This window comes from Marmota monax, unplaced genomic scaffold, assembly GCF_021218885.2.
Source record: "Marmota monax isolate L192 unplaced genomic scaffold, Marmota_monax_Labrador192_F-V1.1 WCK01_AAM20220418_F8-fsc00020, whole genome shotgun sequence".
NCBI lineage: Eukaryota > Metazoa > Chordata > Mammalia > Rodentia > Sciuridae > Marmota > Marmota monax.
Window position 1 is genome coordinate 17,674,228 of NW_026692912.1, and position 25,404 is coordinate 17,699,631.

The following is a 25,404-nucleotide window of genomic DNA, read 5'->3' on the forward strand; positions in this document are numbered from 1 at the left end:
ACTCTTCCCCCTCACACAAACCCTCTTCACTCTCCAGTCAAACACACCTGCTGACTTCCTCATCCCTTTGCTCTCATGCTATTCCATCTCCCTGGACTGCCCCCAACTTCCATTGAGCCAGTGAACTCCTAGGCATCCTTCAAAACCCAATTTAAATGACAGCTATAAAGCCTTCCTGTTCCTTCTCCCATCCCCCCAGGAACAGACTCAATCACTTCCTCATCTCATCTGGCTCAGTTACATGAGCCAAATCAACACATCAGATTACAATCTGAGTAAGACAGTCTCCTCCTCCAACACTGCACATTGCAGGGGCAGGAGCTGGGGGCCTGCTGCACTTCTACAGGCACCAAGGAGAGGGACCCCTTTATCTTGGCATAAAAGCCCTTATTACTTTGCCCTAGAAGTAGTGCCCTTTTCTAATTTGCACAGAGGCACTGGCTAGGCCAAGCGTGGCTCTGCAGATGAACTAACCAAGTTGGTCGAGGAGGGTCAGGACAGCGTGCCCATTGTGACTAGGGAAAACCACTTCGCTCTCCCATGCCTTAGTTTCCTCATCTGAAATCTTGGGCTGCCACCTATGGAAGTGGCTTTGATTAGCATATTGGAAAACAGAACGGGTAGGTAAAATGGCAGGCACAGCGCCTGGGCCACCGCAAGTGTCATCAGATGCCGGCTGTGCTCACTGCTGCCACCAAGTGACAGATGGGGAGAAAGGGACCTCATGACAGCCCAGAGAGGAAGAGGCCAGTGCCTGCAGTCCAGTGGACCCAGGTTGGGATCTGCATCCCCAGACTGTGAAAAGGCCCTTGGCAGGTGCCTATCCTTCCTGAAGTATAAACCCTGTAGGACAGTGAGATGAGGGACAGCACACAGTAGGTGCTCATTAAATGACTGCTCCCTTCTACCCAAGATAGGGGCTGAGCTGGCATGGCAGGGTAGAACTGAGGCGAAGGCTCTAAAAGGCCACAGAATCTTCCAGGCCTTCTGGGTACATTGGGAATCCCATGAATGAGATGAGATCCATTCACCCCAATTCCTGCCATCCTTCCTGCCTCCCTAGAGTTTTGAACCAAATGTCATCTGCATGTCACCTCTATCCCCATCAGAGAACCACCAACCTCAGACCACCCTAACCCACCCAGGGGGCCCTGCTCCAGATGGCAACTGGCCAAGGTGGCTGGAAACTAATGGCAAAATTTATTCCAAGGCTGCCGGGCAGGGGCGGGGTCGTAAGGGCACTTCTTGTTTTGGGGCTGTGGGTCTCTGGCCTTGGCAGGGGCACACGTTTCAGGGGCAGAATGGGGACTGAGACAGGGCAGCAGAAGGCAGTGGAGGCGGGGAACATCCAGCCTTGTCTGACTGGGCAGGCTCAGCGCAAGCTCAAACGGCGACACGAAAGCAGGACAGACAGTGGGTGTCTAGCCTGGGACAGAGGACAGTTGAGGCCTCTCCCTAGCTCCTGGCCCTGGAGAATATCCTTTGGGAGGCAAGGTAGGAGTCCAGGCAGCTGAGGCCCAGCTTCAAGGGTTGCAGTGAGGAACCCAGTGGGCCAAGGCCACAAGGAAGGGGCTCGCTGGCATTGGCCCTGATCCAAAGACCCAGGTGCCCTCCCACCTTCACCTAGACTCCCACCCACAGAGACCCCGAGCCACACAGTGCCTCCTGCTCACCTAGTGGGCTGGAGGGCAAGCAACAGCTCTTCTCTGTATTGTGGTGGGGCTCAGGAACAACCCAGCACCACTGGGTCTTGGTGGAAAGTGTCTAGGGAGAAGGCCTGGGCGGTACTTGGTGCTGATCCCCATTCCTAGCTCAGTCCCCACATCTGTCCCCTGCCTTCCAGCACACACACCTTTCAAGCAATGTCTAAGAGATTGAGAAGTAGAGAAGGAAAAAACAAAACCGAAAAACCCTCTTAACTACACCCTTGCAGGTTAGTACCAGCCTGGGCTGGCCAGGTGTGGGCAGGACTGGTCTGTTGACTGTACCCAACTCTTCCTGGGTGGGCAGAAGAGGGTCAGAAGGTTAACTATAACAAAATCCTTTTCCAGTAATGGGTCAGAGACTCCCCTGCAGAAGTCAGATGGGTAGAGGGGTAGGGGAGAGGTCTTTTGTCCTAACCAGTCTCCCAGTGTCCTCTAGGGCCTGCAGCCTCTACCCAACTTAGCAAACTCCATTATCCCTAGTTTACAAATCAGAGGACTTACGTCCCCTCTATGGGGGAGCTTTGGAGACCCCCCACCTGCCATCCCTGTTGATGCCTGCTCGACTTTCCCCCTGCCTCTGATTCTAGCAGAGGGGGAAAGAATGACCTCTGACCCGAGGGACATCGAGGCCCACCAGGGAATCCCGAACCTCCTCCCTGGACAGCCAGCACTTCAGACTCCAGGACAGAAGCTGGGAGCAGGGGGAGGGCGGGGTGGGTAGCAGCCGCCTCCTTGGGGCACTCTGAGTGGCAGGCAAGTGCCAGTGGCTGGTGAGGGCCACCCCACCTCAGCCAGGCCCTGCCCGTCCTTACCCACCACCCCAAACACACAGCTCCAGAGCTTAGGGTCAGGGGCCTACGGGATGGGGCTCCTGGGTTGGCCTAATCGAATAAGCCCTGCGGAGGCGGCGGGTAGCCGCGCCCTCCCGGCCCGCCTGCCCCGGCCGGCCCGGGCTCAAGTCTGCTTGGCCTGCAGCATCTCGATGAGCAGGTTGTTGCGGGGCATCTCATTGCCCAGGTGCTTATGGTACAGGTATTCCTTGGCCTGCATGCTCAGGGCCCGCACCTCCACCAGGCACAGCAGCAACTGCTGGAACTTGTCCCCGCAGTGTGGGTAGTGGCACAGGGTGTAGTCGAGCAGGGCAGCGTTGGCCTTCTCCTGAGCGTCCTTCACCAGGCTGTGGTTGTTCAGGAACTTCACATCTGCAAAGGGAGGAGCGCAGTCACCCTCCGGCCGTCCCCGCAAACACATCACTGGCACCAACACACCTTCCCTGTGACCCACCAAGTCATGCGCGTCAATGTGGCTGACCAACACCACCATCCTCATCAACCACCCAACTACATCCCTGTGTTTGTCACCAGTGTGGCCGATGCCACCATCAACAAGCCACAGTCACTGTCACCAACATCGCTGCCTCTGTCATTGCCCTGATGGTCAGGATGGATGTCGATCATCACCAAGACCTTCACAGATCGCTCCCGGGCATCCCTGGGAGTGTTATTTAAACCACTCCATTTCCTAACTATAAAATGAGGGTGACAATGGAACCTGCAAGACTTTGAGAATTTGAGGAGTTGACTTGGGGGAAATGCCTAGAACAGTCACTGGCACAAAGGTCACTGGGTGACCTCCTTATCATGGCCAGGGTCGGTACCATTACCATAACTGGCACCATCCCATGGTTAACATCATCATGTCACCTTCATCCCATTGCCATCAGCATCACCACACTGCCACTCACCACAGCAGTATTTATGGTGGCCAGGAGGTGGCCAGGATGCCGCATGCCAGCCTCACAGGCGAGTAGTATGGGGCACACAGAACCCAGAGCCCAGGGACCGATCTTTAAGAGCATGGAGAGGAAAACAAGGAATGGAGGGGAAGGTCCAGGGGGTCCAGAGGGTGAGGCTGTTTACATCAGTCAAAGATGGGGCTGGGGACGTGGCGCAGCGGTAGAGCACCTGCCCAGCACGCACGAGGCCCTGGTTTCCTTCCACAATAGACAAGAACGGGGACGAACAACATGATCTGCCCCAGACATGAAGGCTGTTTCCCGCGGAGCGAGAGGGACAGCATGTGGGGAGGTTCACTAGTGTATTCCTCCACCTGAGTCACAGGCATATGTCTCTGGAGTGAGGCAGATGAGGGTTCAAACCGAGCCACCATGTTGGAGCAGTGACCCTCCCTTGAAACGCCTTCCTCCTCTCTGCAGGAGCCGTGCCCTCCTTGCAGAGGGGTGGGGAAGGCCTGGGAAGGTGTCTTGTGCCCAGGTCCCTCGCCATGGCTCACAGGCCCCTCCACTCCTGGGTAGCATTTCCAGCTGAATTTGCCCTGTCCAGGGGTTCAAGGTCACCAGGAATCCCCGGGCTCAGTCCCCAGTCCTCAAATCCTAGCCTGGCCTCCCCTGGGATGTAGCTTCCAGTGGCTCAGAAAATGACCCTCCATCCACTTCCCCACCCATCACCCCAGCTCTGCTGCTGTGGGGGCGGCCAGCCAGGTGGCATGTGCAGCCCTGGGCCCTCTAATCCCTTTAACACCTGCCGCGCCAGGAGAGCTGGACGCTCCTGGCAACCCTGATCCTGGGCCGCCCCCGGTGCGCTTGCCAAGGCCTATGTTGTCCAAAGTTGGATTTAGGGAAACCTGAGCTGGGCCTGGGTCATATGGCAGGATCTGACAGGCCACCATCCTCCATCCCTACCCTGTCCCTCACCTTCCCTCACTAAGCAAGCCAGGGTTCTTTTCTCCCTCCATTCCCAGGACCACTGTTGGCCCACCAGGCACCTTTGTGTCAATTTTCTAATTGACAGAAATCTAGCTCCATCTCTATGGACAAGGGCCGACTTGTCCATAGAGATGGAGCTAGATTTCAGACCCCCAGTCCTACCCCGCCTCTGTGCCCTTGTGCAGTGAATGACCTGACCAGCTGTATAGAATAGCCTGCACCCTAACCTGGCTGCTCCAGGCCCATCCAAAGGTTATGAGAATTCACTCCGCTTAGCTGGCCTCCTGGAAGCAGGTGCGTTAGTTTCATCCCTGTCCTAAACCTCTTTCAATCCCAGTTCTGTCCCCATCTGCCTTCACTCCCACCATCCCCGCAGCTGGGCAAGTCTGACGCAGTCTTCTGCCAATTCACAGTAGTAGGCTGGGATTTCAGAGAAGGATAGGGACCAGCTCAAAGCCACACAGCACTGAAAACAGTAAAGGGGCCTAGACGAAAGAGCTGGGGCTGGGAGGACAGGCTAGCATGCTGCAGTGGGGATGGGTGGGAGGGGCCTGGGAGAACCAGGGCCTGGGCTTTACAGGGATTTACTGTTCTCGGAACACCAAGCCGGGGCGGACTGCAGGGGGTGGGTGCAGAACAAGGACAGGTTTCAGGGACAGCCCCTTGCAGCAGTTCTCTGGTCTCTTGGCTCTCAGGAGGCTGAGACCTCGTATCCCTATAAGGTCAGCTACAAGGGATAGGGGGCACCGTCCTTAATGGCTACAGTCCAAGAGTCTGGATCCCGTGTCCTAGGCACCCAGCCAACACCTTGCGCCCTGACACCTTGTGCCAACCTGGGTAATTCTCAGGGAAGGGCCCCCAAGACCAGAGCCTGCATCAAAACCCAGATCTCTGATTCTCGAGCCTCCTGCTGCGAGGGCTGGGTCTGCCTGGACACTGGGTCCTGGGGAACTGGACATACCTCATGTTCCATCCAACTAGGACTCCATCCAAGCCCTGCTGTCCGGGGTCCCAGGTTTCCCCCAAAGAGGCTGCTCTGGGCTCGAGGACTTGGATAGTCAGCCACCTCTCCAGCTCCCCAGAGTCCCCAGTTTCTAAAAAGTTTGTGGTGAAGACTCCAAGGTACCTGACAGAATCAATGTCCCATGATGAGCTCTCACCCTTCTAACCTTAGACACAAGCAGGAGACAAACAAGTCTGCAGATGTCTCCTTAATGTGTCAGGGGTTCAAAGCCTAGCCCTACAGCCAGCTGGGTGACCTCGGACAAGTCACTTCCCCTCTCTGAACCTCAGTTTCTTGTCATCTGCAAAATGGGGGCAAACTGATCTCTGCCCCATGGAGCTCCAAGACCAGACCTCTCCTGTGTGTCTGGCCCAGGGCCCTGAGCCTGACAGAGTGGAAGTGACCAAGCTGGAGACAGACCTATGTCCCTATCCCTGTCCTGCTCAGCTCCCAGCAGTCCTGGAGGTGGGAGGTGGGAGGCAGGAGGGGGCTGGGAGATGGCACCCCCACCTCAGAGAGCAGCCTGCTAGCTCTGCGAGCTCTGGGGCCCCCAGGAGCTCAGAAAAGCCCCCTTTTCACGGTTTAATTGAATATTTGAATAATCCTTTCATTCCAGTGAGGCATAAAGAATGTTGTCCCAATAGCGGTGACTCAGGCAGGCGCCCCCGCGCACAATGGCCCCTCGAGTGGGGCTGCTATTCAGGCCGCCTTTTGTTGGCTCGGAGCAGTGGGTAAATTGCAAACGCTTAAGGGAATGCTGCTGCCGCCGCCTCAATGGAAATCAGGAAATCGAATGTTAGGTCAATCCATTAAGCTTCGATTAAGTCCTCGGCAGAACAATGCCCGCCGGGCCCATCTTCATAAACACTGCGATTGCCAGGAGAGAGGCACTAATTTTAATTAAACCTCCTTACCTGCCTCTGAGCCCGCCCGAGACAGCTATTTAGACGCCAAATGGCACCCTTCTGCAGAGGCAGGCGAGAAGGAGGCGCTGAGGACCGGCGGTGGGGTGGGTGGGTGGGGGGACAGGCCTCACAAGAGTTCAGGCTACCCAGCCCAGGGAGGTGCTGCGGAGGGTGACGCCCTGCATGCCAGCTGGGAGCCTCCAGAAAAGTGACAGTCCCTCTCTGGCTCCCTTGTGCCCAGCTCTGGTCTGGATGGAATCATAGTCGGAGCCCTCTGTTTCTGACTCGGGGGTCCAAGTCGCCCCAGCCCCAGATCTCACCTCTTGCAGGGATCTGGGCTGCCCACCTGCCATCATTTCCCCTGCCGCTGTTGAAGGGCCTTGGTGAAATGCAAGTTTGATCCTGTTGGTTCCAGGTACAACCCAACCCAAGGGACCTGGCCTGATGCTCAAGGGCTCAGCCCCTGTCCTCTGCCACAGCCTCTTCGCCCCTGCCCAGTCCCCTAGGCCACAGGGTCCCTTCAGGATTCCTCGTAACCCTCGGGGGGCTGTTCCTTCGGTGGGGGATCCTCCAGCTCTGCTTGCTTCCTTTCACCCATCACACTCCTACTCCTACTGCAAGGCCCTGTCTCAGACACGCCTCACCTGAGAAGGCTTCAGTGATGTCCCCTCTCCGTGGAGTCAGCCCAACCCCCATCTTACAGGGCAGCTCCAGTTCTTTCTCCACCTGGAACCTGCTCCCCAAAGGCCTCGTGGCCCCATGGTCTCCTCCCACTGCTCTCCTGCAGGTCCAGGTCCCAGAGCCACCTCCTTCCCCCTCACAGCCCGCTCCTAAGCCTGGTCCTCGTCTCTGTGCCCAAAGAGAGTAAGGCCCTGAGCCAGACACTCAGATGAAGATGAAGCCTGTGACCTGGGCATCCGCTTCATTCATTTGCTCATTAACTAAGAAGGAGGATTATGAAAGCAATCCGAGTCGCACAGTGGTCGCGCCTGTCATCCCAGCCTTGTGGGAGGCTGAGGCACAAGTTTTGAGGCCACCCGCAACAATTTAGTGAGACCCTGTCTCAAAATAAGAAATAAAAAGAACTTGGGACAAAGCTCAGTTGTAAAGCACCCCTGGATTCAACCCCCAGTACCATTAACATAAAATAAAATAAAAATAAAACACAATACCGGCCCATGCCTCTGAGGGGCAGGCCCAGTGCCGAGCACCTGGGGAAATTCTCTCATTACTTCCTGCAGCAAGACAGGGTAGTCGTGGTGGGCATTTCACAGATGAGGAAATAGAGGCTCAGAGCAGAGAATGACTTGATCAAGGGCATAAAACTGGAGGGACCTGAGTGAAACCCAGCTGGTCCATCTCTACCACCCTCCCCTGACCACTGCTCACGGACACACACGCATGCTCATGGTCGCAGGTCCCCGGCCCCTCCAGCCTCCTGCTGAGCCCTGCAGTCTCGCCCAGTCCCTCAGGCCTCAGCCGCCTCTGGAGCACAGGATGGAGGAGGTGCCCGGCACTCCCAATTCTGGGCACACACCTACCTGGGCCCCAGAACAGAGGGGTGGGCTCTGCCTTGCTCTCTTCCCTACACCCCTACACCTCTGGCTCTCTTCCCTACGCCCCATGGAAGGAGGAGTTCTGGATTTACCACAGGGGGTGGCCAGAGCTGTGCTGGGCCAGGCAGCCACCCAGGGCTTTGGTGGGAAGCAGGGTTGGGGGCTCTTTAGGGGACACTCAAGGAAAGATGGAGTCCCAAGGAGACTGGTGCAAGAGCCCCCTCTTCTAGCCTTCCCCCAGAACTCTCTCCATGGCCCCTTGATGACAGTCGGGTCAAGAACTATCATCCAGACCATCACAGATTCTGGGCTACAATCCTATGTGCCAAGCATGACGTACCCCTCCTAGTCCCTCATGTTCCAAATCTCCCTTCACTCCCCAATCTCACACCAGCTCCTCATGCCACACAACACCTGAAAACCCAGCCACACATCCAAGCGTGCAGTCTTCATGTGCAAACTCACACCCACGCACAGCACTCCTGCCTGTCCGCAGCCCACATTACACGGACCCCCAGCCACGCACATCTGTGCCAGTTTTCAGAGCCCTGAAGCAGCTCTCAATGACAAGGTGGTGAGGAGGACGCCCCTGGAGGCAGAGGTAAGACAGAGTGTCCCCCCAGCTGGAGCCAGCCTGGCTAGGCCCCTAAAGCTCCTCTAAGGACTTCCCGATGTGGCTCCTAGGTGGCTGTGGCTGCTCAGGCTTCTGCCCTTCCCAGTGACTGTCCTGTAACCACCCTGCAGAGTCCTGGCTGGCTGCTTGAGAGGGAACCTCTCAGAGAAACCCACCAGCCGCCAGCCTGTAGGGACGGTCAGGAGACCCAGCCCACTGCCCCCCACGCCTTCCCACCTCCTAATGGACTCCCTTCTTCTCCTCTGCTCTCCAGCACCTCCCACTCCCCCTCCCTCAGGTATGTTATAGACACCCTGTGGCTCTACGGCCAACTTCCCCAGTCAGCCCTCATCCCATGGCAGCTCCTCTGCTATGAGATCCATTACCCAAAGCATCCCCCAAGTCCCTGCTCAAATGTTTCTCTTGCAGGCATAGCCCTTGCTCCCATCTCCCTGTCCCAGCCCTAACTGCAGGGCTGCAGGGTTCTCCCGCTCAGGGGCTCCTGAGGCAAGGAACACCTCCATGCGCATGTCACTGGCTGCAGGGAAGGCTCTGGTGAGCTCTGGGAGCTGGGAGGCCACAGGGAGCTTGGAGACTGGAGCGGCCCAGTCTGGGCTGTGGTCAGAGGCGAGCTGGTGGGCTGGGCTTGCCCCACGGACCAGCTCCCCACTTTCCTCACCATCTGAGCGCTTGTCGCGATCTGCCTGGCTTCACATTTCACTGATCATACGAAGGTTTTTGGCTCTTTCCTAGAGAAGGCCAGTTCTGCTAAGCAGGGGCTTGGGGATCTTCTTGGCTCAATGTCCTAACCCTAGGCCTTGCGCAGGGCCAATGCTCAGCAAATGCTTGTAGAATGAAGGAATGAGTGGGAGGGGGGTCTGGGCCCCAGAGAGCTCAGAGGTAGAATGTGAGCCCCTGTGGACCAGGGAATTAAGGCCCCAGAATGGAAGCCGGGAGTAGAAGCCGGAACTCCCACAGCTTGTTTGCAGGTGGGGACGGACACACACCCAGGGCGGTCATCCAGGAGTCGCCACATTCTACAAAGGGTCCTTGTACCATGAAGGGCAAGAATTGGACACTGTCTTGACCTTTGACACTTTCACAGAGAGACAGGTCCAGCAGGGCAGTGCCCATTCCCAGCGCCAACCACTGGCCAGGTGCCCTATACTGAGTATAGGACCCCAAGACCCAATGGTGGCCTCTGTGGCTACAGCGGGGGCCCCTGGAGTTCCTCTGCCCACTCACCCCCCACCACCACCCTCCACGGCCAAAGCACCCTGCCACTCACCGAGGCTGAGGAGGATGAGGAACTTGAGGCACACAAACTCCTGGCGGTCCAGCTGCAGTGCATGCAGCTGTAGCACCAGCTCTTGCGCCCGCAGCACCAGGCCATGGAGCAGGGAGCCCGCCTGGGCAGCCACTGTGGTCAGCTCCACCTGGGGGGAGGAGTCGAGAGGGAAGGTCAGGGGCCCTTCAGAGGGGATGGGCCCAGGACAGCGGTTGTGGGGCCTGGGTCAAGCAGCCCTCCTGGGAACCCAGGAGCCCTCCCAGGCCCACCAATGTCAAGGACCCACCCTTCCCAGTTCTCCTCAACCTGCTGGGCCTGGAGTCGGGGCACCCATGGCCTGCATGCCTTTGATGGCAGCAGGGCAGACACCAGGAAGTGGGTGCCACAGGGGAACTAAAGGGTCCTTCATATACAAAGAGCCGCTGCTTGGCCCAGTGGTGCGAACGGATTCCGTGCTTCTGTCATAGGAAAGGGCAGTTCTGCCTGAAGCTGTGGACGCATGCACATGTCCACCCGCCTGCTCACACAAGCTCAGCTCACAGTCACACGCAGACACCTTCACAGGGCGGCCACCAGCTTCATGAAGTGGAGGCAACACTCACTTGCACACACACTCACACATGCACTTGGAGGGGCACTCACAGTAACTCACAGCTGCGTGTTTGAGCACACTCATGTGGTAAGAGGCAGAAACAGACGCCCACATGCTTCTGCATGGGATTTGCACAATTAAACACAGGAGGGTGCACACACATGCAGGACACTCTGTGACCACAGAGACTTTGGCCCACATACTCACACTCACGTCTCAAACTCCCTCCACCTGCACCCACAGGGGCCCCAAAGTTACCCCTTAGGACGGACATCCCTGTCCCCTCCCCCCCAGTGGCCTGAGACACCAGGGTGACAAGTGAAGATGAGGACAGAGGTCCTGAGGGGAGGGAGTGAGGAGCAGGACCTCAGTCTCTGTCCCACCTGTGTTACCCATTAGGCCACTGCTTAGCCCGTGTCCCCACCTGGGGAGTCCTCCTACCACCCAGCTGGACCCAGGGCATCAATCTCCTGTCGCCTCTCCCTCCTGCCCTCTCTTTCCCCTGCTCCTCCTGGGCTCTTCCTCCTCAGCCCCCCCACTCTGAGCCAGGTGGCTGCCCCCACCTCCTCCACCCTTTTCCCCCTCCCCTGCCTCCTGGGGTCAGCGTGTCCCCCCTCCCAAGGTTCCAGCTCTGTCTTCAGGAGCCTCCGAGCTCCACTTTCCACCCTCTTGTCCCATCTCCCTGATCTAAGCGGCCAGAGCCCGACTCTGGGCTCCCTGCGGCCTCTGGCCCACGTATTCACTCCATCCCTCATTCCTTTATTTGGGATCCGGAGTCTGCGAGGTCTCGCCCTCTTATGGCTGGCTCCCAGCAACCCCTCTAGCCTCATCTCTTACCTCCTCCCACCCTGAAGGCCCCCAACAGCACTTCTGGACCCCCTCTCAGATCCTGTGCCCTGCTGTCCCCCCACCTGTGTGGGAGTGGAGACAGACCCCCCCCCCATCGCCTCTCACTATTCAATCAATTCTGATTTTTTAAAAATTTATTCTTGAGAGACCCAGTGCCACTGTCCCTTCCTCCAAAGGCCTCCTCTGATCCTCCCACATCCTCTAATCTTGTCCCCCAGAGCAGGGCTCCCAGAGGCTGACTCCTTACAAGGCCAGGGACAGGGCTGGCCACAGAGAGGCCTGGCTAGGGGATGTCCCCCAAAACGAGGGAAAGGGATGGAATTCAGGGTGTCCAGAGCTCAGAATTCTGAAAGCAGGGTCCGTCACCTCCTGGCCAGTGACCAGCAGGATGCTGCCCTCCTTGCCGTATTGGACCTGGCGGTAGATGTGGTCGAACACCAGCAGCTCACTCCAGCAGTTCTGCAGCAGTGTCATCTGGTCAGCCACCTGCAAGGAAGAGCCGCGTGGATGTCTGGGGTCCTACTGGGGTCTAGTTAGGGACCTTCCTCTCACCCTTCTCCCCCAACTCTCAGTTCAGAGAATGATCTAGATGTGTGACCCGAAAAAGTGACCACCTCTCTGTGTCCTGCCTGGCCTTCCCTCTACTGCATCAAGTGTGGCCAAGGTCTAACAATGACAGGGTCCAAAAGAAATGCTTAGGGCTTGGTTGCGCCAGGCTTCAGGCCCCAGCCCTGCCTCTCACACATGGTAGGACCTGATGCAAGTTCCAGGACCTTTCTGTACTTTGGTTTTCTTTCTTTTTTGTTTTTCTGGGGACCAGGGATTAAACCCAGGGACACTTAACCATTGAACCACACCCTATCCCATTTTTTATATTTTATTTAGAGACAGGGTCTCGCTGAGTTGCTTAGGGCCTCCATAAATTGCTGAGGCTGACTTTGAACTCTCGATCCTCCTGTCTCAGCCTCCTGAGCCTCTGGGATTACAGGCATGTGCTTGGTTTTCTAATTTGTAAAGTGGTCAAGGTACTTAGAAGCTGGTCCGACACGTATTAAACACTCAGTAGATGTTAGGGACAAACGTCCCTGGAGACGCTCTGTGAAGACACCACTCATCTGAACAGTGTGTCCATATGGCCTGCTGTCAACTCTGGCAGCTACAACTGCTCTCAAAGAGCCAAGGGGAAGAAACAGAGGGCTTCTCCTGGGACTTTTGCAGAGCTTTCAAGCCCAGAAGAGGAAAAGTGTTGCCCAGGCCTGGGGACAGATCGGGGAGAGGGCAGGCAGACGGCAACATCTGCAGTAGGAACAGAAGATTCTGAACACCTAGGTGGCAACAGGCACTGAGTCCTCCTTGAGGAGGACAACCCAGGCTTTGGTCCCTCTCGGTATCCACAGCTCCCTCCTGGGACCATCTCTGTGGTGAACACAAGCCATGATGATTACCAGTCCCTGCGCTGGGGTCCTACGGCCCTGCGAGGTTGGTGCAGTTGCTACTAGCTTCATGGAGAGACCAAACAGCACAGTGACTTGCCCAAGGTCAGTAACTTGCCCAAGGTCACCCAGCTCTGTCTGGTTCCAGATCCATGCTCTTCACTACTGGAGTGGGACAAGACCTGACCCTGCTCCCTTGCCACCTATGGGTTCATGGTCTCTTGTCAACTTCTTACTTTCTCCATGAAGCCCTCCTCAATCCCTCCTCCCTTCCCAGTGCCCTCCCACCCTCTGGACATAGAATGTGCAACATCTTGTAGCTCATGCTCTGCCTTCCCTGATGCCATGAGGCGCCGGAAGGCAGGCCTGGTGTCCAGCTCAGCTCTGGGCCCCTCCAGGAGGCCTCAGGGAGCAGCTGATAGAACTCTGCCAGACACCTACCCCTCCCCCAAGGAGCCAGGGAGCCCTGGCAAACAATTCTCTCTTCTTGGGGTAGAAGTCCCTCCTCCCTCTGTCACCTCCTCTCCATCCCTGAGGCCTCTGTCCTCAGGCAAACAGGGGCAGAAAGGAGAAGGTAGAACAAGAGGAAAGTGAGGAACTGGACACACAAACGAGGTCTCTTCTCGCACCCCGCTCCCCAGTGCGAGAAGAGAAGAAAGGACCCTGTCTGCGCAGGTCTGTCCTGCTCTGGGCCACCGCCTCCCTTCCTCACCTCATCTCTGGGCCAAGCGCCCACTCTCTCCCTCCTCCCAGAGTTTCATCGCCATCAGAGCAGAGCCCTAGGTGACCTGGGATTGGCCCCACCAGCCATTAGATGGCAGGGGACACTTCTCCTTCCCTCTCCTCTGGAAGTGGTTGGCCTGTGGAGCCGGGTAGGAGCTTTGCCATCAGTTTCCAAGAAGAAAGCAAAGCTGAGGGAGGACTTACCATCAGGATCAATCGGCCCTGCCCCAGTGACATCCTGCCCATGTTGCAGAGAAACAAGCAGGCTTGCCCGAGGTGAAGCGTGGGCAGTGGCTCTGCCCAGTCGGCCCTACTGGGTCCATCTTCAGGGGCTCTGGGAACTTCTGCCTCAGGCCGAGGTGGGAGAAGTCTGCCCAGGGGTCACACTGGTGTCAGGCAAGGAGCTCTTGAGCCCACTGAGGGTGACCCAGATGGAGGCCATGCAGGGCTGTGCTCTGCCCCCACCCATTGTGAGACCCTAAGAGCAGACACCCTTGTGCCCAGATTGAATGAAGGGGGGGGCATGGAAGAGAAGAGATAAGGGGGGAATTAGAAGATAAGCAGGCCAAGCTCCAGGGAGAAAGCAAAGGGGTCACAGTGACCTGGCTGGCTCAGATCCGGGAGCAGACTCCAGACCTCAGACCCCAGGGTGGGGGCAGCCCTGCCGAGGGGCCCAGCTGGGAGACGGCAGAGATCAGCTCTCTGATGCCTGCACTCCATGCCCCTGCCCCACTATGTGTCCTCTCTCACCCTCCTTACTACTTTATGAAATGGGAGAAATAATCTTCCCCCTTCAGTTACAGAAAAACCTATGAACACAGCATGGGTCGCAAGGGGTTGTGTGAACCCACTGTCAACTCCCCCAAGGATGCCACTCAAGCTGGGCTCCCACTTACCCCTCGGCCAAGCATTTTCCTGCCAGACTTCCACTTCTTCACTCAGATGGACCAATGGACACATAAAGACACCCAACTCCCAAACGCTCCCCACACGATGAGCACACATAGGCACTCCTGCACACGGGCACACACACCTCTGTATTTAAAAGAAAACTAGCCGGGTGCGGTGGTGCACAGTCTGTAATCCCGGCAGCTCAGGAGGCTGAGGCAGGGGGATCACAAGTTCAAAGCCAGCCTGAGCAAAAGCGAGGTGCTAAGCAACTCAGTGAGATCCTGTCTCTAAATAAAATACAAAATAGGGTTGGGGATGTGGCCCAGTGGTCGGGTGCCCCTGAGTTCAACCCCTGGTACCCCAAAAACAAACAAATAAAAACTTGAGTGAAGCTCCATAAAAAACCAGGTGGCCAAGAGCCTCACTCAGTCAAGGAGGGCTGGTGTCCCCTTTCCAGAGGTTTCTTCCTAAACTCAAGGTCCCTCCTCCCCTACCCTCTAACCTCCCTTCCGCCCTCGGGACAAGGACATTTGCAGTCCCAGCCTCAGAGTCCCTTACCAGCCTAGCCCATCCGTGGGCTCACCAGCCACCCACCCCTCCTGCTCTGGGCAGCCACAAATCTTCCCAGAGCCTTGACACCTTGCAGCCTGCTCTGGAGAAGGGCTATTTATGGGTGCCGGCTGACCTCTCCCCCAGCGGGCCTCCCTCTAGAGCCCCCTGGGGTCTGATCGGTCTGGCAGCCGAAGGCCAGCAGGCTCGGTAATTCTCGGGTGGCTGACATGCCCCAGGCTGGCCTGGCGCGCTCCAGGCCGAGTGGTCGGTGGGCCATCGTTTGTCAGCCGAGGACTGACAAGAGTTACTGCAGCTTAAATGAAACCATATATCTGGGCAATTAAATCTGTTGCCAATGGGGGCCTCGGAGCTGGACGTCAAGGGTGAACTGGTGTCAAGATGGGTCATTAGGCATCGTGGCTCCCCTCCCTCTCCCGGGTTCCTGTTTTGCACCCTCGCAGCCTATCCCTCACGGTAACTGTCCAGGGCTGACTGCCTGGCTCCGGACCTGCCCCCACTGCACAGCGGGGAAGGGTGAGTCCCTGCTGCCTTGTAGGTAAGAAGCTGCTTTACAAGCCCTGAGCAAGTCTGTAAAGACAGTGCTCAGAGGAGCGTGCATTCAGCATCTCTTACTCTGCTCCTCCTGGCCAGGCCTGGAGACCACCTGTAAGTGGGCAGTCAATGGTGCAGGGCAGAGAGCAGAAAGGAAGGGCGCTGGGGAGCCCAACGACTGGGTTTCCTGAGCGCCAGGCCCTGTATTGAGGTCTTCACCTACCCGGGCTCACTAAACCCCTATAACCACCCTCCCGGGTAGCTATTACCCACATCCCTCTCCTTTATAAATGAGGAAACTGAGGCCCAGAGAAGCAGAACTGCACAGCTTGGTAGTAAGCCCCCCGAGCCTGGTCTCTGGTCTTCACTTCTGTGCCACTGTCAGCTCCAACATGCTATGCTTGGGCAAGGTGGGAAAATAGAGACAGAGGGACAGCCAATCAAGTGGGAAAGGGGACAGAGGAGGGAAAGTCCTAGAGGGCACCTGGGATCGTACATACCTGGGCCCCCAGCATCCCTGATGGTTCAGCTAAGACCCCAGGCTTTCCCCTGAGAAGCTGATTGGTCATCTGCATGGAGTTTTGGCTCTGGGTAGGAGCCCCTCCCTGGATGTGGGGCCCCAGCCAGTCCTGGCTGTCCATCATCTGCTGCCCAAGGGCCCACTCCTGGGTCGGGCTCTGCCGATGCTGCCAGCCCACTTCATGGGGTCACCTGGAATGCCCGGATGTCCTCACACTTTTATGGACTTTCCCCTGGGCTATTCCCATTTCTTGAACATCCTTAGCATTCTCTGACTTCTTTCTGGAAACCTCTGACTTCCTCAGATGTAGCCATCTTCTCTCTCACTAGACTTCTCAGTCCCTTCCCATCACTCTCAGAGCCCTGGGCACTCTGGGCACCCTGTATTGGCATTATCTATGTGCACTTCTGTCTCTTCCTCTAGCCTGGCAACTTTCTGGGTCCAATTCATTTCAATGTCCCCAACATCCATGATGCCCCAAAGCCATCCCTGGATGGCTCCGTTCCAGAGCCCCTCTTCTGTCTGCTGAGATGTGTTGAATGGTGAATCAAAGGGATACTAGGGCGATTCAGCACTCTTCTGCTTTTCTGCCCACTCACCCCTCGGTTCCACAAACAGACACCACCCAGGGCCCACCGGAGCAGTGGGAAAGAATTTGATGTGGCAAACTAGACGTGCTCCAAGGGCTGAGCTAGTGCTTATCTGCAAGGCTCCTTTACAGAGGTGATGACTGTGGGCCATATTCCTGGGCTCAATACAGAGATTCTGGGAAGGGGAAGCAGGAAGATTTGGGCCATAGAGAAGCCAGAGCAGGAAAAAAACACTCAGCAAAGCTGGGACAAAGGCCCTTCCCATCCTGCGTGAAGCCCCGGGAGAGTAGGAAAGCGGCCAGAGGAAGTGCCCTGCCCCTGGATCCAGGCTGGGAATGCTCCGCTGCAACTCCCTCTGCACAGGGGCTTATGGGAAGTCTGCAGGGGAAGCCAGCAACCAACTCCAGAGTCCTGGGTCCTCATCCCCCAGGGCCTCCAGCCAGGAGCAGAAAGCAGGTGGGAGTATCCCTGCATAAGGTCAGCCCAGAGAGGGCCAGTAGAGGGGACTGGTGAAAAGCCCATCCCATGGTAGACCCACTGCATGTCCCAGACCTTGGCCATGACAGGCCCTCCACAGTAGAAGCAGGAATCACCACCACAAATTCTTGACTCCCAGATCCCCCTAGGTCCCTAATGCCCTGATGCTCCAGAGGCTCTGAGTCCCCATGCCCCACCTTATTCCCATTCCTTGCCAGCCAGGGCAGGCAATGCCCCCAGCCCATCCGGCCACATCTCCTGGAGGAAGCCCAGGCCTGAGTGGCGTCAGCACTGACAATGCTGCTCAAGGCTGCAGTGGCCCCAGCAGGGAGGGCAAAGGCTCTGCTGTTTATAACCAACCTCAGAACAGCTAGGGGGCTGACTTGGGAAGGCTGTACCCAGACCAGGGAGAAAGGGACCTTGGCCAGGGTTTCAGGGTCTCTGGGGAAGCCTCAGAGAGAGCCAGGGCATTGGAGGGGCAATTCCCAAGCCTCAGGCCATTCACACCCCTAGGCAAAGTGACTGGGAAGTTCTTCCCTATACCTGGCCTCAGTTTTCCTGCTGCCTTTCTGTTTACTTTAGCTTAGGTACCTTAACACCTGGGGGAAAGAAGCCCTTGAGGTAAAAGAAAGCTGCTTCATCTGGCAAGATCACTGACAGGCCCTGGGATCCCCCACCCAGTTCCTTCTGTAGGCATACAAACACACAGACACACAGAAACACGGAACCAACCATCGTAAGTAAGAGGTACAGGGGCAATGAGACCTTTCATCTTAGGTGGAGGAGGGCCCACAGGTATCCAAACCTCAGACACTAAGAGCCCATCCATGGCATATGCAACTAGTGGGGATTGGTAGCCTCCCTGAATGGGATGACAGGATGGGCTGGACCCCCTCCTGGCATTGGCCTGGGGGACATAAGAAGACCCAGTTAGTCTTTTGAGGGAGTCCAAGGCCTCAGAGAAAGCAGGAAATGCCTCCAGAAAACCCAGACTGGGAGAGAAACAGCCTCAGACTGAAGAGGCTGGAAAAACACAGAGGAGCAGAGAAACCACAGGCCTGGGGGGTGCAGGGGGACATTAGGATGAGACAGAGACTATGAGAGACAGAGACTTAGAAAACAAGGCCAGGGAGGGGAGGGAGTGAGCAGGAGTGAGGGACACTCAGGAGGATGTGGTAGACCAAAAATGCTCCTTAATGTCCCCAGGGGAACCTCCATGTCCTAACACTGCCTAAAACCAGTGGGCAGGATGGACCACTCAGGAGGCCACCAGGACAGAGGTCCAGGCAGCCTGGAGGCCACACCAGAGCCAGGACCAGCGGCGGAGGAGGCACTCACCTCCAGCTCCTTGAACACCATACACCTGCGAGCCCAGTCCACGATGGAGATGAAGGTCTGGTCAGCCATCCTGCACAGGAGGCCGAAGGGTGCTGGCTGGTCGGGGCGGCCTTTGGCAGGTTCCTGCAGGCAGCCTACGATGCGTGCCCGCACCTGGTCCTCATCAGGCTCCAGCTGCAGCAGCTGTAGGATGAGCTCGGGCACACTGGGCCCTCCAGAGAAGGGCTCTGGGTAGCCATAGGGCGGCCCAGGCTGCGGGGGACTGGCATAGGGTTCTGGATACTCAGACTTAATGGCACGGCCAGGGAAGGCAGGGTAGAGGTAGCCGGCCAGTGGCCCATGGGTGCTGGGCATGGCCATGGGCAGTGCTGAGGCTCCAAAGTCGCCCAGTGGCCCAGTGGGTGGACCAGAGGCCAGGCCCTTAGGCTCAGGCACGTGCAGGCTGGGGGTCAGCATGTAGTCCGGTGGGGGAGGGGGTGGCGGAGGCACCCCCATTGGGGGGCCTGTCTCCAGCTTGAAGCCATTGGCCCGAATCTGTGCCTTCTTCTGCTGCTTCAGGGCCCGGTCCCGCTTGTACATGGGCCCAAACTTGTTCCGGCCGCCCCGCATACGGTCAGCGCGCACGGCTGTGGGCAGGGGCAGAGGGTCAGGCTCCCCCCTCCATGCCACCTTCTATGCTGCTCTATCCTGAGCTAACTGTGCCCTTCCCCTGCTCAACAGCCTTTCATGACTTCCACAGGGGAAGACAATCATCTTAGCCTGGCATTCAAGGTCCTGCTCAATTTTCCAGGTCATCCCTCAGGGGATCAAGTGTCCCTTCCACTCCACCTTACTCACCTCAGCAGACACTGCTACTCGGCTTGACACTTTTCCCTCAGCCTCCACCCCGCCCCCCATCTTTAATAGTCCTTCTTCCTCAAAGCCTTTTCTTTCTCTTGTGCTTGCCAAACACCCAGCCTCAATGCCACCACCTCCAAGAAGTGTTCCTATATTTGCCCAGGCAGACTCTCCTGTCCTTGGCCCTGTGGCCCACTCTTATCATGCTGAGTGTGCCATGCCATATGCCCTACTCTGGGAGGTCCTGGGGACTCAGCTCTTAGTCTCTTGGTTCAGATGCCCAGTGCTGGGCCTGACAGGGAGACAGTGATAGGAAGGGGACCCTGTGAGTCTTCCTCACAGCTGGAAACTCAGTACGGACTAAATCCCAGACTCTTTGAACCCCACTGGCAAGATGACTTGGGTTTCCCCTACTGACTTTGAATGTGAAGGTGGGTTTAGGGGTTGCTGGCTCTGTGATGGAGGCAGGGACCTCTCTTGCTAACCAGATGTTCCTCTGTCTAGCCAAGAATGTGTCACCAGCCAGACTCAACAGGTGCATCTCTGCAGCTGGAGTGTGGCCCCCGCCCCTGCTTAGACAGGACCCCAGCCCAGGCTCTAGGAGAAGGAAGAGATCAGGAGACAGAGGGCAGTGCTCAGCAGGGATGGAACCTCCCAGACATACATCTTCCTGCCATACTTTCAGGCAGGCTGCCCTGTGGGCTTCGGCTGCCAGCAACAACCAGCTATTCTGGCCCCTCAGGACTTGGAGCTAGGGATGTAGGCTCTTGGGACAGGGCAGGGTATTCCCTCCCCCTGCCCCCCCCCCAGCTAGGAGCTGTAGGACATGTGGTCTGCAGCTCTCAGAGCCTCTGGGGGTGGGGGCTTCTCCTTGTTCAGAAACTTCAGCCAACAGCTGCTGGCTGGGCTCATAGCCCAGCTGGGGCCATGGGGTGGAAGCTACTCGTGTCCACCCTTGGGTCTCTCCTTCTGGGACATCTTTCTTCCTCTCTGGACTGCAATGGGGGTAGAGGTGGGGGCAGAAGAGTCCTACGTCCTCTGGAGAAATTGTTACCCATTCCTCAGCCCTCTCAGAGCTGGCTAGGAACAAGATAGGAAGGAATCTCACCCGCTGGAGTGAAAAAACCCAGTGATCCCTGGGTGGTGGTGGATAAATAAAAGGAGAAGGCATAAGAATAAAATAACAATAGTAATAATAGCTAACCTGTGAGTGTTTACTGTGTACCAGGCACCTTAGACTTTCCATAACTTCTCTCAAACCTCACACTAACTCAGGGAGGGAGGGAGGCACTACTATTTTAAAGTTGGGGAATCTGTAGATCATAGAAGTTAAGGAATTTAACCCAGTGCCTGTAAGTGGTGTCACTGGGACTCGAACCTGACAAGGGCATTGAAAGCGTTGACTCTAGCTGGGGTGGGGGCTGGAGCTTCTTCAGGGGGAGAAGCACTGCTGGGGCTCTGTCTGTGTTGGCTGGGCTGCCGAAAGGGCGTCTCCCTGGAGTTGAGTTTAAGGCAACCCTGGCTGGTTCTGCCTGAACTCCCTCCCCCAGGACTTAAGCCCAACCCCCGCCTGTCCCCTCACTCCCTTGAAGAGACCAGGCCCTAAGTCAGGCTAGGGGCCAATAGCCTGGCCCCTAAAACTTCGAGAAGGCCAGTGATGTCCTCTCTTCAGCTACCTGTCCCAGCCCCACCCTCTGCTCCCTGGGGCGGTCAGAAGTCAGGGGTCGGAGTCCCGCGGGGCGCGCACCTTCCAGGCGCATCCCCACCGTCAGGCACTTCTGGAAGCGGCAGAAGGGACAGCGCTTGCGCTGCGTCTTGTCGATCTTGCAGCTCTGGCTCTCGGTGCACGTGTAGTGCTTGTTGTTCTGCACAGTGCGCTTGAAGAAGCCCTGAAAGAGCGGGGAGTCAGCGTGGGAGCGATGGACCCTCGGCCCAGAGCGCGCGCCGGCCTCCGCCGCGCCCTACACACCCTTGCCGCCCGCCTGCAGACTCACCGCTCACGCGCTCACCTTGCAGCTCTCGCACGTGAGCAGCCCGTAGTGGTATCCGGACACCTTGTCCCCACACACTGGGCACAGCTCATCCAGGTCCTCGTCGTACGAATAGTCCATGCCCGCGGCGTCCGCCTGAGGAGAGAGGAGAGGGTCACCACGGGCCGACGGCAAGGGGCTTGCGGCTGGTCTGGCCAGGCGGATCTCGCACCCCGCGGCGGCCGCACCCACAGCGCCCGCTGCGGTAGCCCTGGCGGCGTCCAGGTGAAGGGGGCGGCGGCAGGACCCACTGCAGCGCTCAGGTGGTCGCGCAGCATGGGCCCAGCCCGAGTGTGGGTCCCGCGCTCCCGCCGCGCGGCTCCTCCCGCGCCGCCGCTGCGGCGCCCGATCCCGGACCCTCGGATTCGATGCGCTTCGATCCGGATTCGTTTGTCTGAGAACAAAACCCCGATTCTGAGAAAAGGAGACAGGCTCCGGCGCGGGTGAAACAGGAGCCAGGGAGCCCGGGCAGAGTGGGGCGAGCGGCCCAGGTGTGCTGGGAACCCGACAGAGACGAAGGAGGCAGAGACAGTCTGGGAGAGACAGAGAGACCCGCCGGAACGAGCGCGATACCCCGACCGACGCTGCTCACGTAGAGAGAACCCGGGCGACGGGGACACACCGATGCCGAGTCAGGAAAAAAACCTAGGGAGACGAGATAGATAGATGATAGATGGATGGAAGGATGGATGGATGGATAACGAAAGAGACCGAATCACAGACACCGAGAGAGAGAGGCCCAGAGACAACCCGGGAGAAACACATGCACAGTCGGAGAGACAGTGATAGACAAGAGACAGACCGAGAGACGAGAGACACCGGGGGAGACGGGGCAGAGAGAGTGACAGAGACGCGGAGAGAAAACCTGGGGAGACGGAGGCGCCCAGCAAGAGGGTCGGGGACTTGGAGACGCGCCGGAACCCGGAGCCGAGCTCCGAGGCGTGCCCCGCAGAGTCGCACCGCCAGGGGCCCGCGTCCAGAGGTGCGGAAAACCAGGGCGCCAGGGACGGAGAGCCCGAAAGCGCTGAGCTGCCCGGGACTGCGGGCCAGGGGAGACAAAGCCCGTGGCAGCGACGGCAACCAGAGGCGCGGCTTGCGCGGCCGAGACCGAGTCGTCGGACGGAGAGACGGCGAAGAGGGCGCGGCGGAGACCGCCGGCGCCGGGCGCGGAGACCTCGGGCGGAGGTCCCGTAGGCTCCGGGAGGCCGGGCCGGAGATGGGGGCAACCTCGGGCGGAGAGTCAGAGTCCCAAAGAGGGAGCGCGAAGGCGGCCGGCGCCCACCTCGCGGCTCCTGCGAGCAGCGCTCCGCGTCCAGCCGGTGCGGAGACCCGCACCTCCCGGCCGCGCCGCCGCCGGCGATGAGCCGCACCCGGGCGCAGCGCCGCCCGCCCGCGATGACGGCCGCTGGGGCCGGGGGCGGGGAGGCGGGGGCGCGGGGCTGGCTGCGCTGGGCCTCGGCGCTCCCCCCACCGCCTCCCCGCCCCCGCCGCCTCCGGGGCCGCTCGAGGCGCACCTGGGACCCGGGCCCCTCTGCCGCCACTGCGCGCTGCGCGAACCCGCCGCGCTGGGCCAGGGGCCGGGCGCTCTATATGGGCGCGTGCGGTATCCGGGGGCGGAGGCCCGGCGCGCGTCCTCCCCCCAGCCCGGCCTGCGCCCTGCCCTCCCCCCAGCTTGCTCGCGGCTTCACCCTCATCCTCTCGGGCCCCCCATCCCCAGCCAGGCCCCCCAGAAGCTCCCGAGCTACAAGAGAACGGCGGAGCCCCAGCGCCCCAGAATCCAGACAGGTGTCGAGCGCGGCGGTGGGAGGAGGCGAGCTCCTGTTTGCAAGTCCAGCTTAGTCGTGGCCAGGGCCAAGCTGGGTTCGCTGGTGGTTCTGCAGCTTGGAAGTGGGTAAGGGCGAGCGTGTGGGCCTGTGGCCAAGGCATTAGTTCAAGGCTAAAAACCTTCTGGTGTTTGCCCTGCCACATTTCCTCACTTGGGCGGTAAGTAACCTTCTTCAGTCCTCAGTTTCCTCATCTGTGAAGTGGGATGACGACGGGTCTTCCTGGAGGGTGGTTGTAAGGATGAACCGAAATGCAGCAGCGAAGCACAAGCCCGGCATGGCGGTGTGTCGCTACAACGCCCAGCGGGAGACCTGGGGCAATCCCCAGACCTGGGGCAATCCCCTTCTCTGTGAACCTCAGTTTGCCGGCAGGAAATGGGAATCTTGGGAATGCACCTCTGCGAGATTCCAAGGTCTGGTGAGCACTCAGAGCCTCCAAGGGCGCGGGGGCTGGGAGAGCGGAGCTGGAGGTGGGCGACAGGCACCCCCACACCCCTCGGAGCTCTAGCCCAGGCAGAGGGCGGAGGAAGAGAGCTCGTAGAAGCCTGGGGGACAAAGGGAGCCCTGGCCGGGATGGGCAGAGCAATTGCTCACGGTTGGGGAACGTCCACGGGGCCACTCCCGTTATCTGGTGAAGAAACTGAAGCAGGAGGGAGAAAGAGGCCTGCAGGAAGCCTGCCCCTGGGGTCTGAGGCTGGGGACCCTGAGGCCAGAAAGCTGCAGCTTCAAGCGAGGAATACCGCAATTTGCATTGGCAGAGATGCTACCGACCAAAAAGTTTCAGGGCCACTACGGAGGCCTCAGGTTCCTGCAGGAGCTGGCGCCATGGTCCTGAGAGCCTAGGCCTGAAACCCACGCAGACCACCCATCGCCTGGCTCACCCCGTAGAGTGAGGAGCAGAGTCTGCGGTCGGCTTGCCAGCAAGTCACTTCATTCATCTGAGCCTCAGTTTCTCCTTATGTAGTAAGGAAAGCCCGGCCCTCCAGATGGAGTGCTGTAGTTTCCATTAGATTCCATGGACATATCTTGGTGCGGAGGGAGGAGAGAGAGCCAGAGAGGAGTTAGTGGTAGATCCCCACCCTGAGCCCCTGAGAAACTGCAGTCTGTGTCGGGCCTGGAGGCCGGAGGTGGGGGTTGGGGGGGCTTTTCTGCCTCTGAACAACCTCCACTCAAAGAGGAGCCCTCTGCCCTCTGGCAGTGGAACTCGGCAGCACCCACCAGGCTGCAGGGAGTGGAGGGGAGTGGGGGATGGGCTCCTCAGGGGTAGTGGGCTTCTCTCCGGTAGAGCCCACCTGGGCTGTTGAGGAAGGCCCAGCAGCATAGTGCAGTCTGGGCTGGGGGCCGGTGGGGTGGGAGGCTGGGCTCTGAGCCAGCCCTCCCCTTCGGCCTCCATCTCAGCCCCCCTCCCCCTGGGCTCTACTACCTCAGGCTGGGAGCCGGTGGCTCACTGCACCCACCCTGCCCCTGCCCCATGTAGGAACTCACAGCCTGTTACCCACCTACCCAGGGAAGCAAAGCAGACCCTGTGCCAGCCACAGAACCTGGACTGACAAATAAACACTGGAGACAGACTCACACATACACAGAGGCTCAGAGACCTCCATAGGGACCACACAGATGCCCAGACAGGAGACCCAGAGACCCAAGACAGGCCCAGAGACCTCACAAGACTCTCAGACTGCTAGGCTCCCACCAACACACCGATGTGAACACCCGGTCAACACTAGATAGCGGGACACCCACAGACCCCACAGCGCTTGTCGCCATAGGCCTGGCTCCTCCCATCAGCGGCCCAGGGAAGAAGAGAGGGTATCTTACTGAGGAGGGGAGTCTAGAGAGACCTCTAGCCCCTTCCCCACCCAGAGAAGTGAGCACTGGTCACTCCACAGAGCAAGTTGTGGCCGGCCTGGGCCACAGGGAGGCACTGAGGAGGGAGGCTGGCCATTAGAGGCCTGGGCCCAGGCCCTCACTTACGGAGCGGAAGAAGAGTTCTGAAGCCGGATGAGGGTGGACAGTGGGCACCAGGGTCGGGGGAGGCTCTGGAAGCCCAGGTGAGGCAGTGGTGACGGTGGGCACGCAGGAACTCCTTCACACCACTGCGGGCGGCGGGCGGTCGGCAAGCTGGCCCTGTCCGTTCGTCCTCCTCCTCCTCCCCGCCCTGGGGGGGGCCACCAGAGGCCCAATTGGTCTCTGCCCCCACGTGACTCTGCAGGCCTCCTTTCTCCTCCTTTGTTGGTGTTTCTCTTCATTTAGGTCTATTTTTTTCTCTTCTCCTAAAAGAAAAAAAATACCCCTATCTATCTGGGGGCCGCGGGTGGGGGTGGAGGCCAAGGTACTCTAGAGGCCTTGGCCAGCTGGCTGTTCCAGGCCGCTGTGGGAGCCCAGAGGCAGGGACCCCACG

General features: G+C 58.6%; 1 protein-coding gene across 6 annotated transcripts; it reads right to left on the reverse strand.

The window, feature by feature from the left end:
• Positions 1-1,177: 1,177 nt before the first annotated feature.
• Positions 1,178-25,122, reverse strand: Nr5a1 (nuclear receptor subfamily 5 group A member 1). 6 transcript variants are annotated; one of them, XR_006853196.1, is made up of 8 exons: positions 21,369-22,449; positions 21,160-21,276; positions 20,898-21,039; positions 18,314-18,939; positions 11,604-11,723; positions 9,797-9,944; positions 5,393-5,557; positions 2,800-2,908 (listed from the first exon to the last, which is right to left on the reverse strand). XR_006853196.1 is itself a non-coding variant. In XM_046451873.1 (7 exons), the coding sequence occupies exons 2-7, from the start codon at positions 21,259-21,261 to the stop codon at positions 2,661-2,663; spliced, it is 1,386 nt and encodes a 461-aa protein (XP_046307829.1). In that variant the 5' UTR covers positions 21,262-21,276; positions 24,978-25,122; the 3' UTR covers positions 1,178-2,660. The 6 variants fall into 6 exon arrangements, 5 of the variants coding, with proteins under 5 accessions (XP_046307829.1, XP_046307830.1, XP_046307828.1 ...); XM_046451873.1 differs by lacking the exons at positions 5,393-5,557; positions 21,369-22,449 and adding an exon at positions 24,978-25,122 and having other exon boundaries at positions 1,178-2,908; XM_046451874.2 differs by lacking the exons at positions 5,393-5,557; positions 21,369-22,449 and adding an exon at positions 23,157-23,291 and having other exon boundaries at positions 1,178-2,908.
• Between the last annotated feature and the right edge of the window lie 282 nt (positions 25,123-25,404).

What these genes read in the sequence shown, in the direction of transcription:
- Nr5a1 (XM_058581731.1), bottom strand. Translation starts at nt 21,458, where the DNA reads ATGCTGCGCGACCACCTGAGCGCTGCAGTGGGTCCTGCCGCCGCCCCC. An exon ending in TACCGCAGCGGGCGCTGTGG is followed by an intron (nt 21,277 to 21,368) that starts GTGCGGCCGCCG and finishes CTCTCTCCTCAG; the next exon opens with GCGGACGCCGCGGGCATGGA. An exon ending in CCTCATCCTCCTCAGCCTCG is followed by an intron (nt 2,909 to 9,796) that starts GTGAGTGGCAGG and finishes CTCCCTTTGCAG; the next exon opens with ATGTGAAGTTCCTGAACAAC.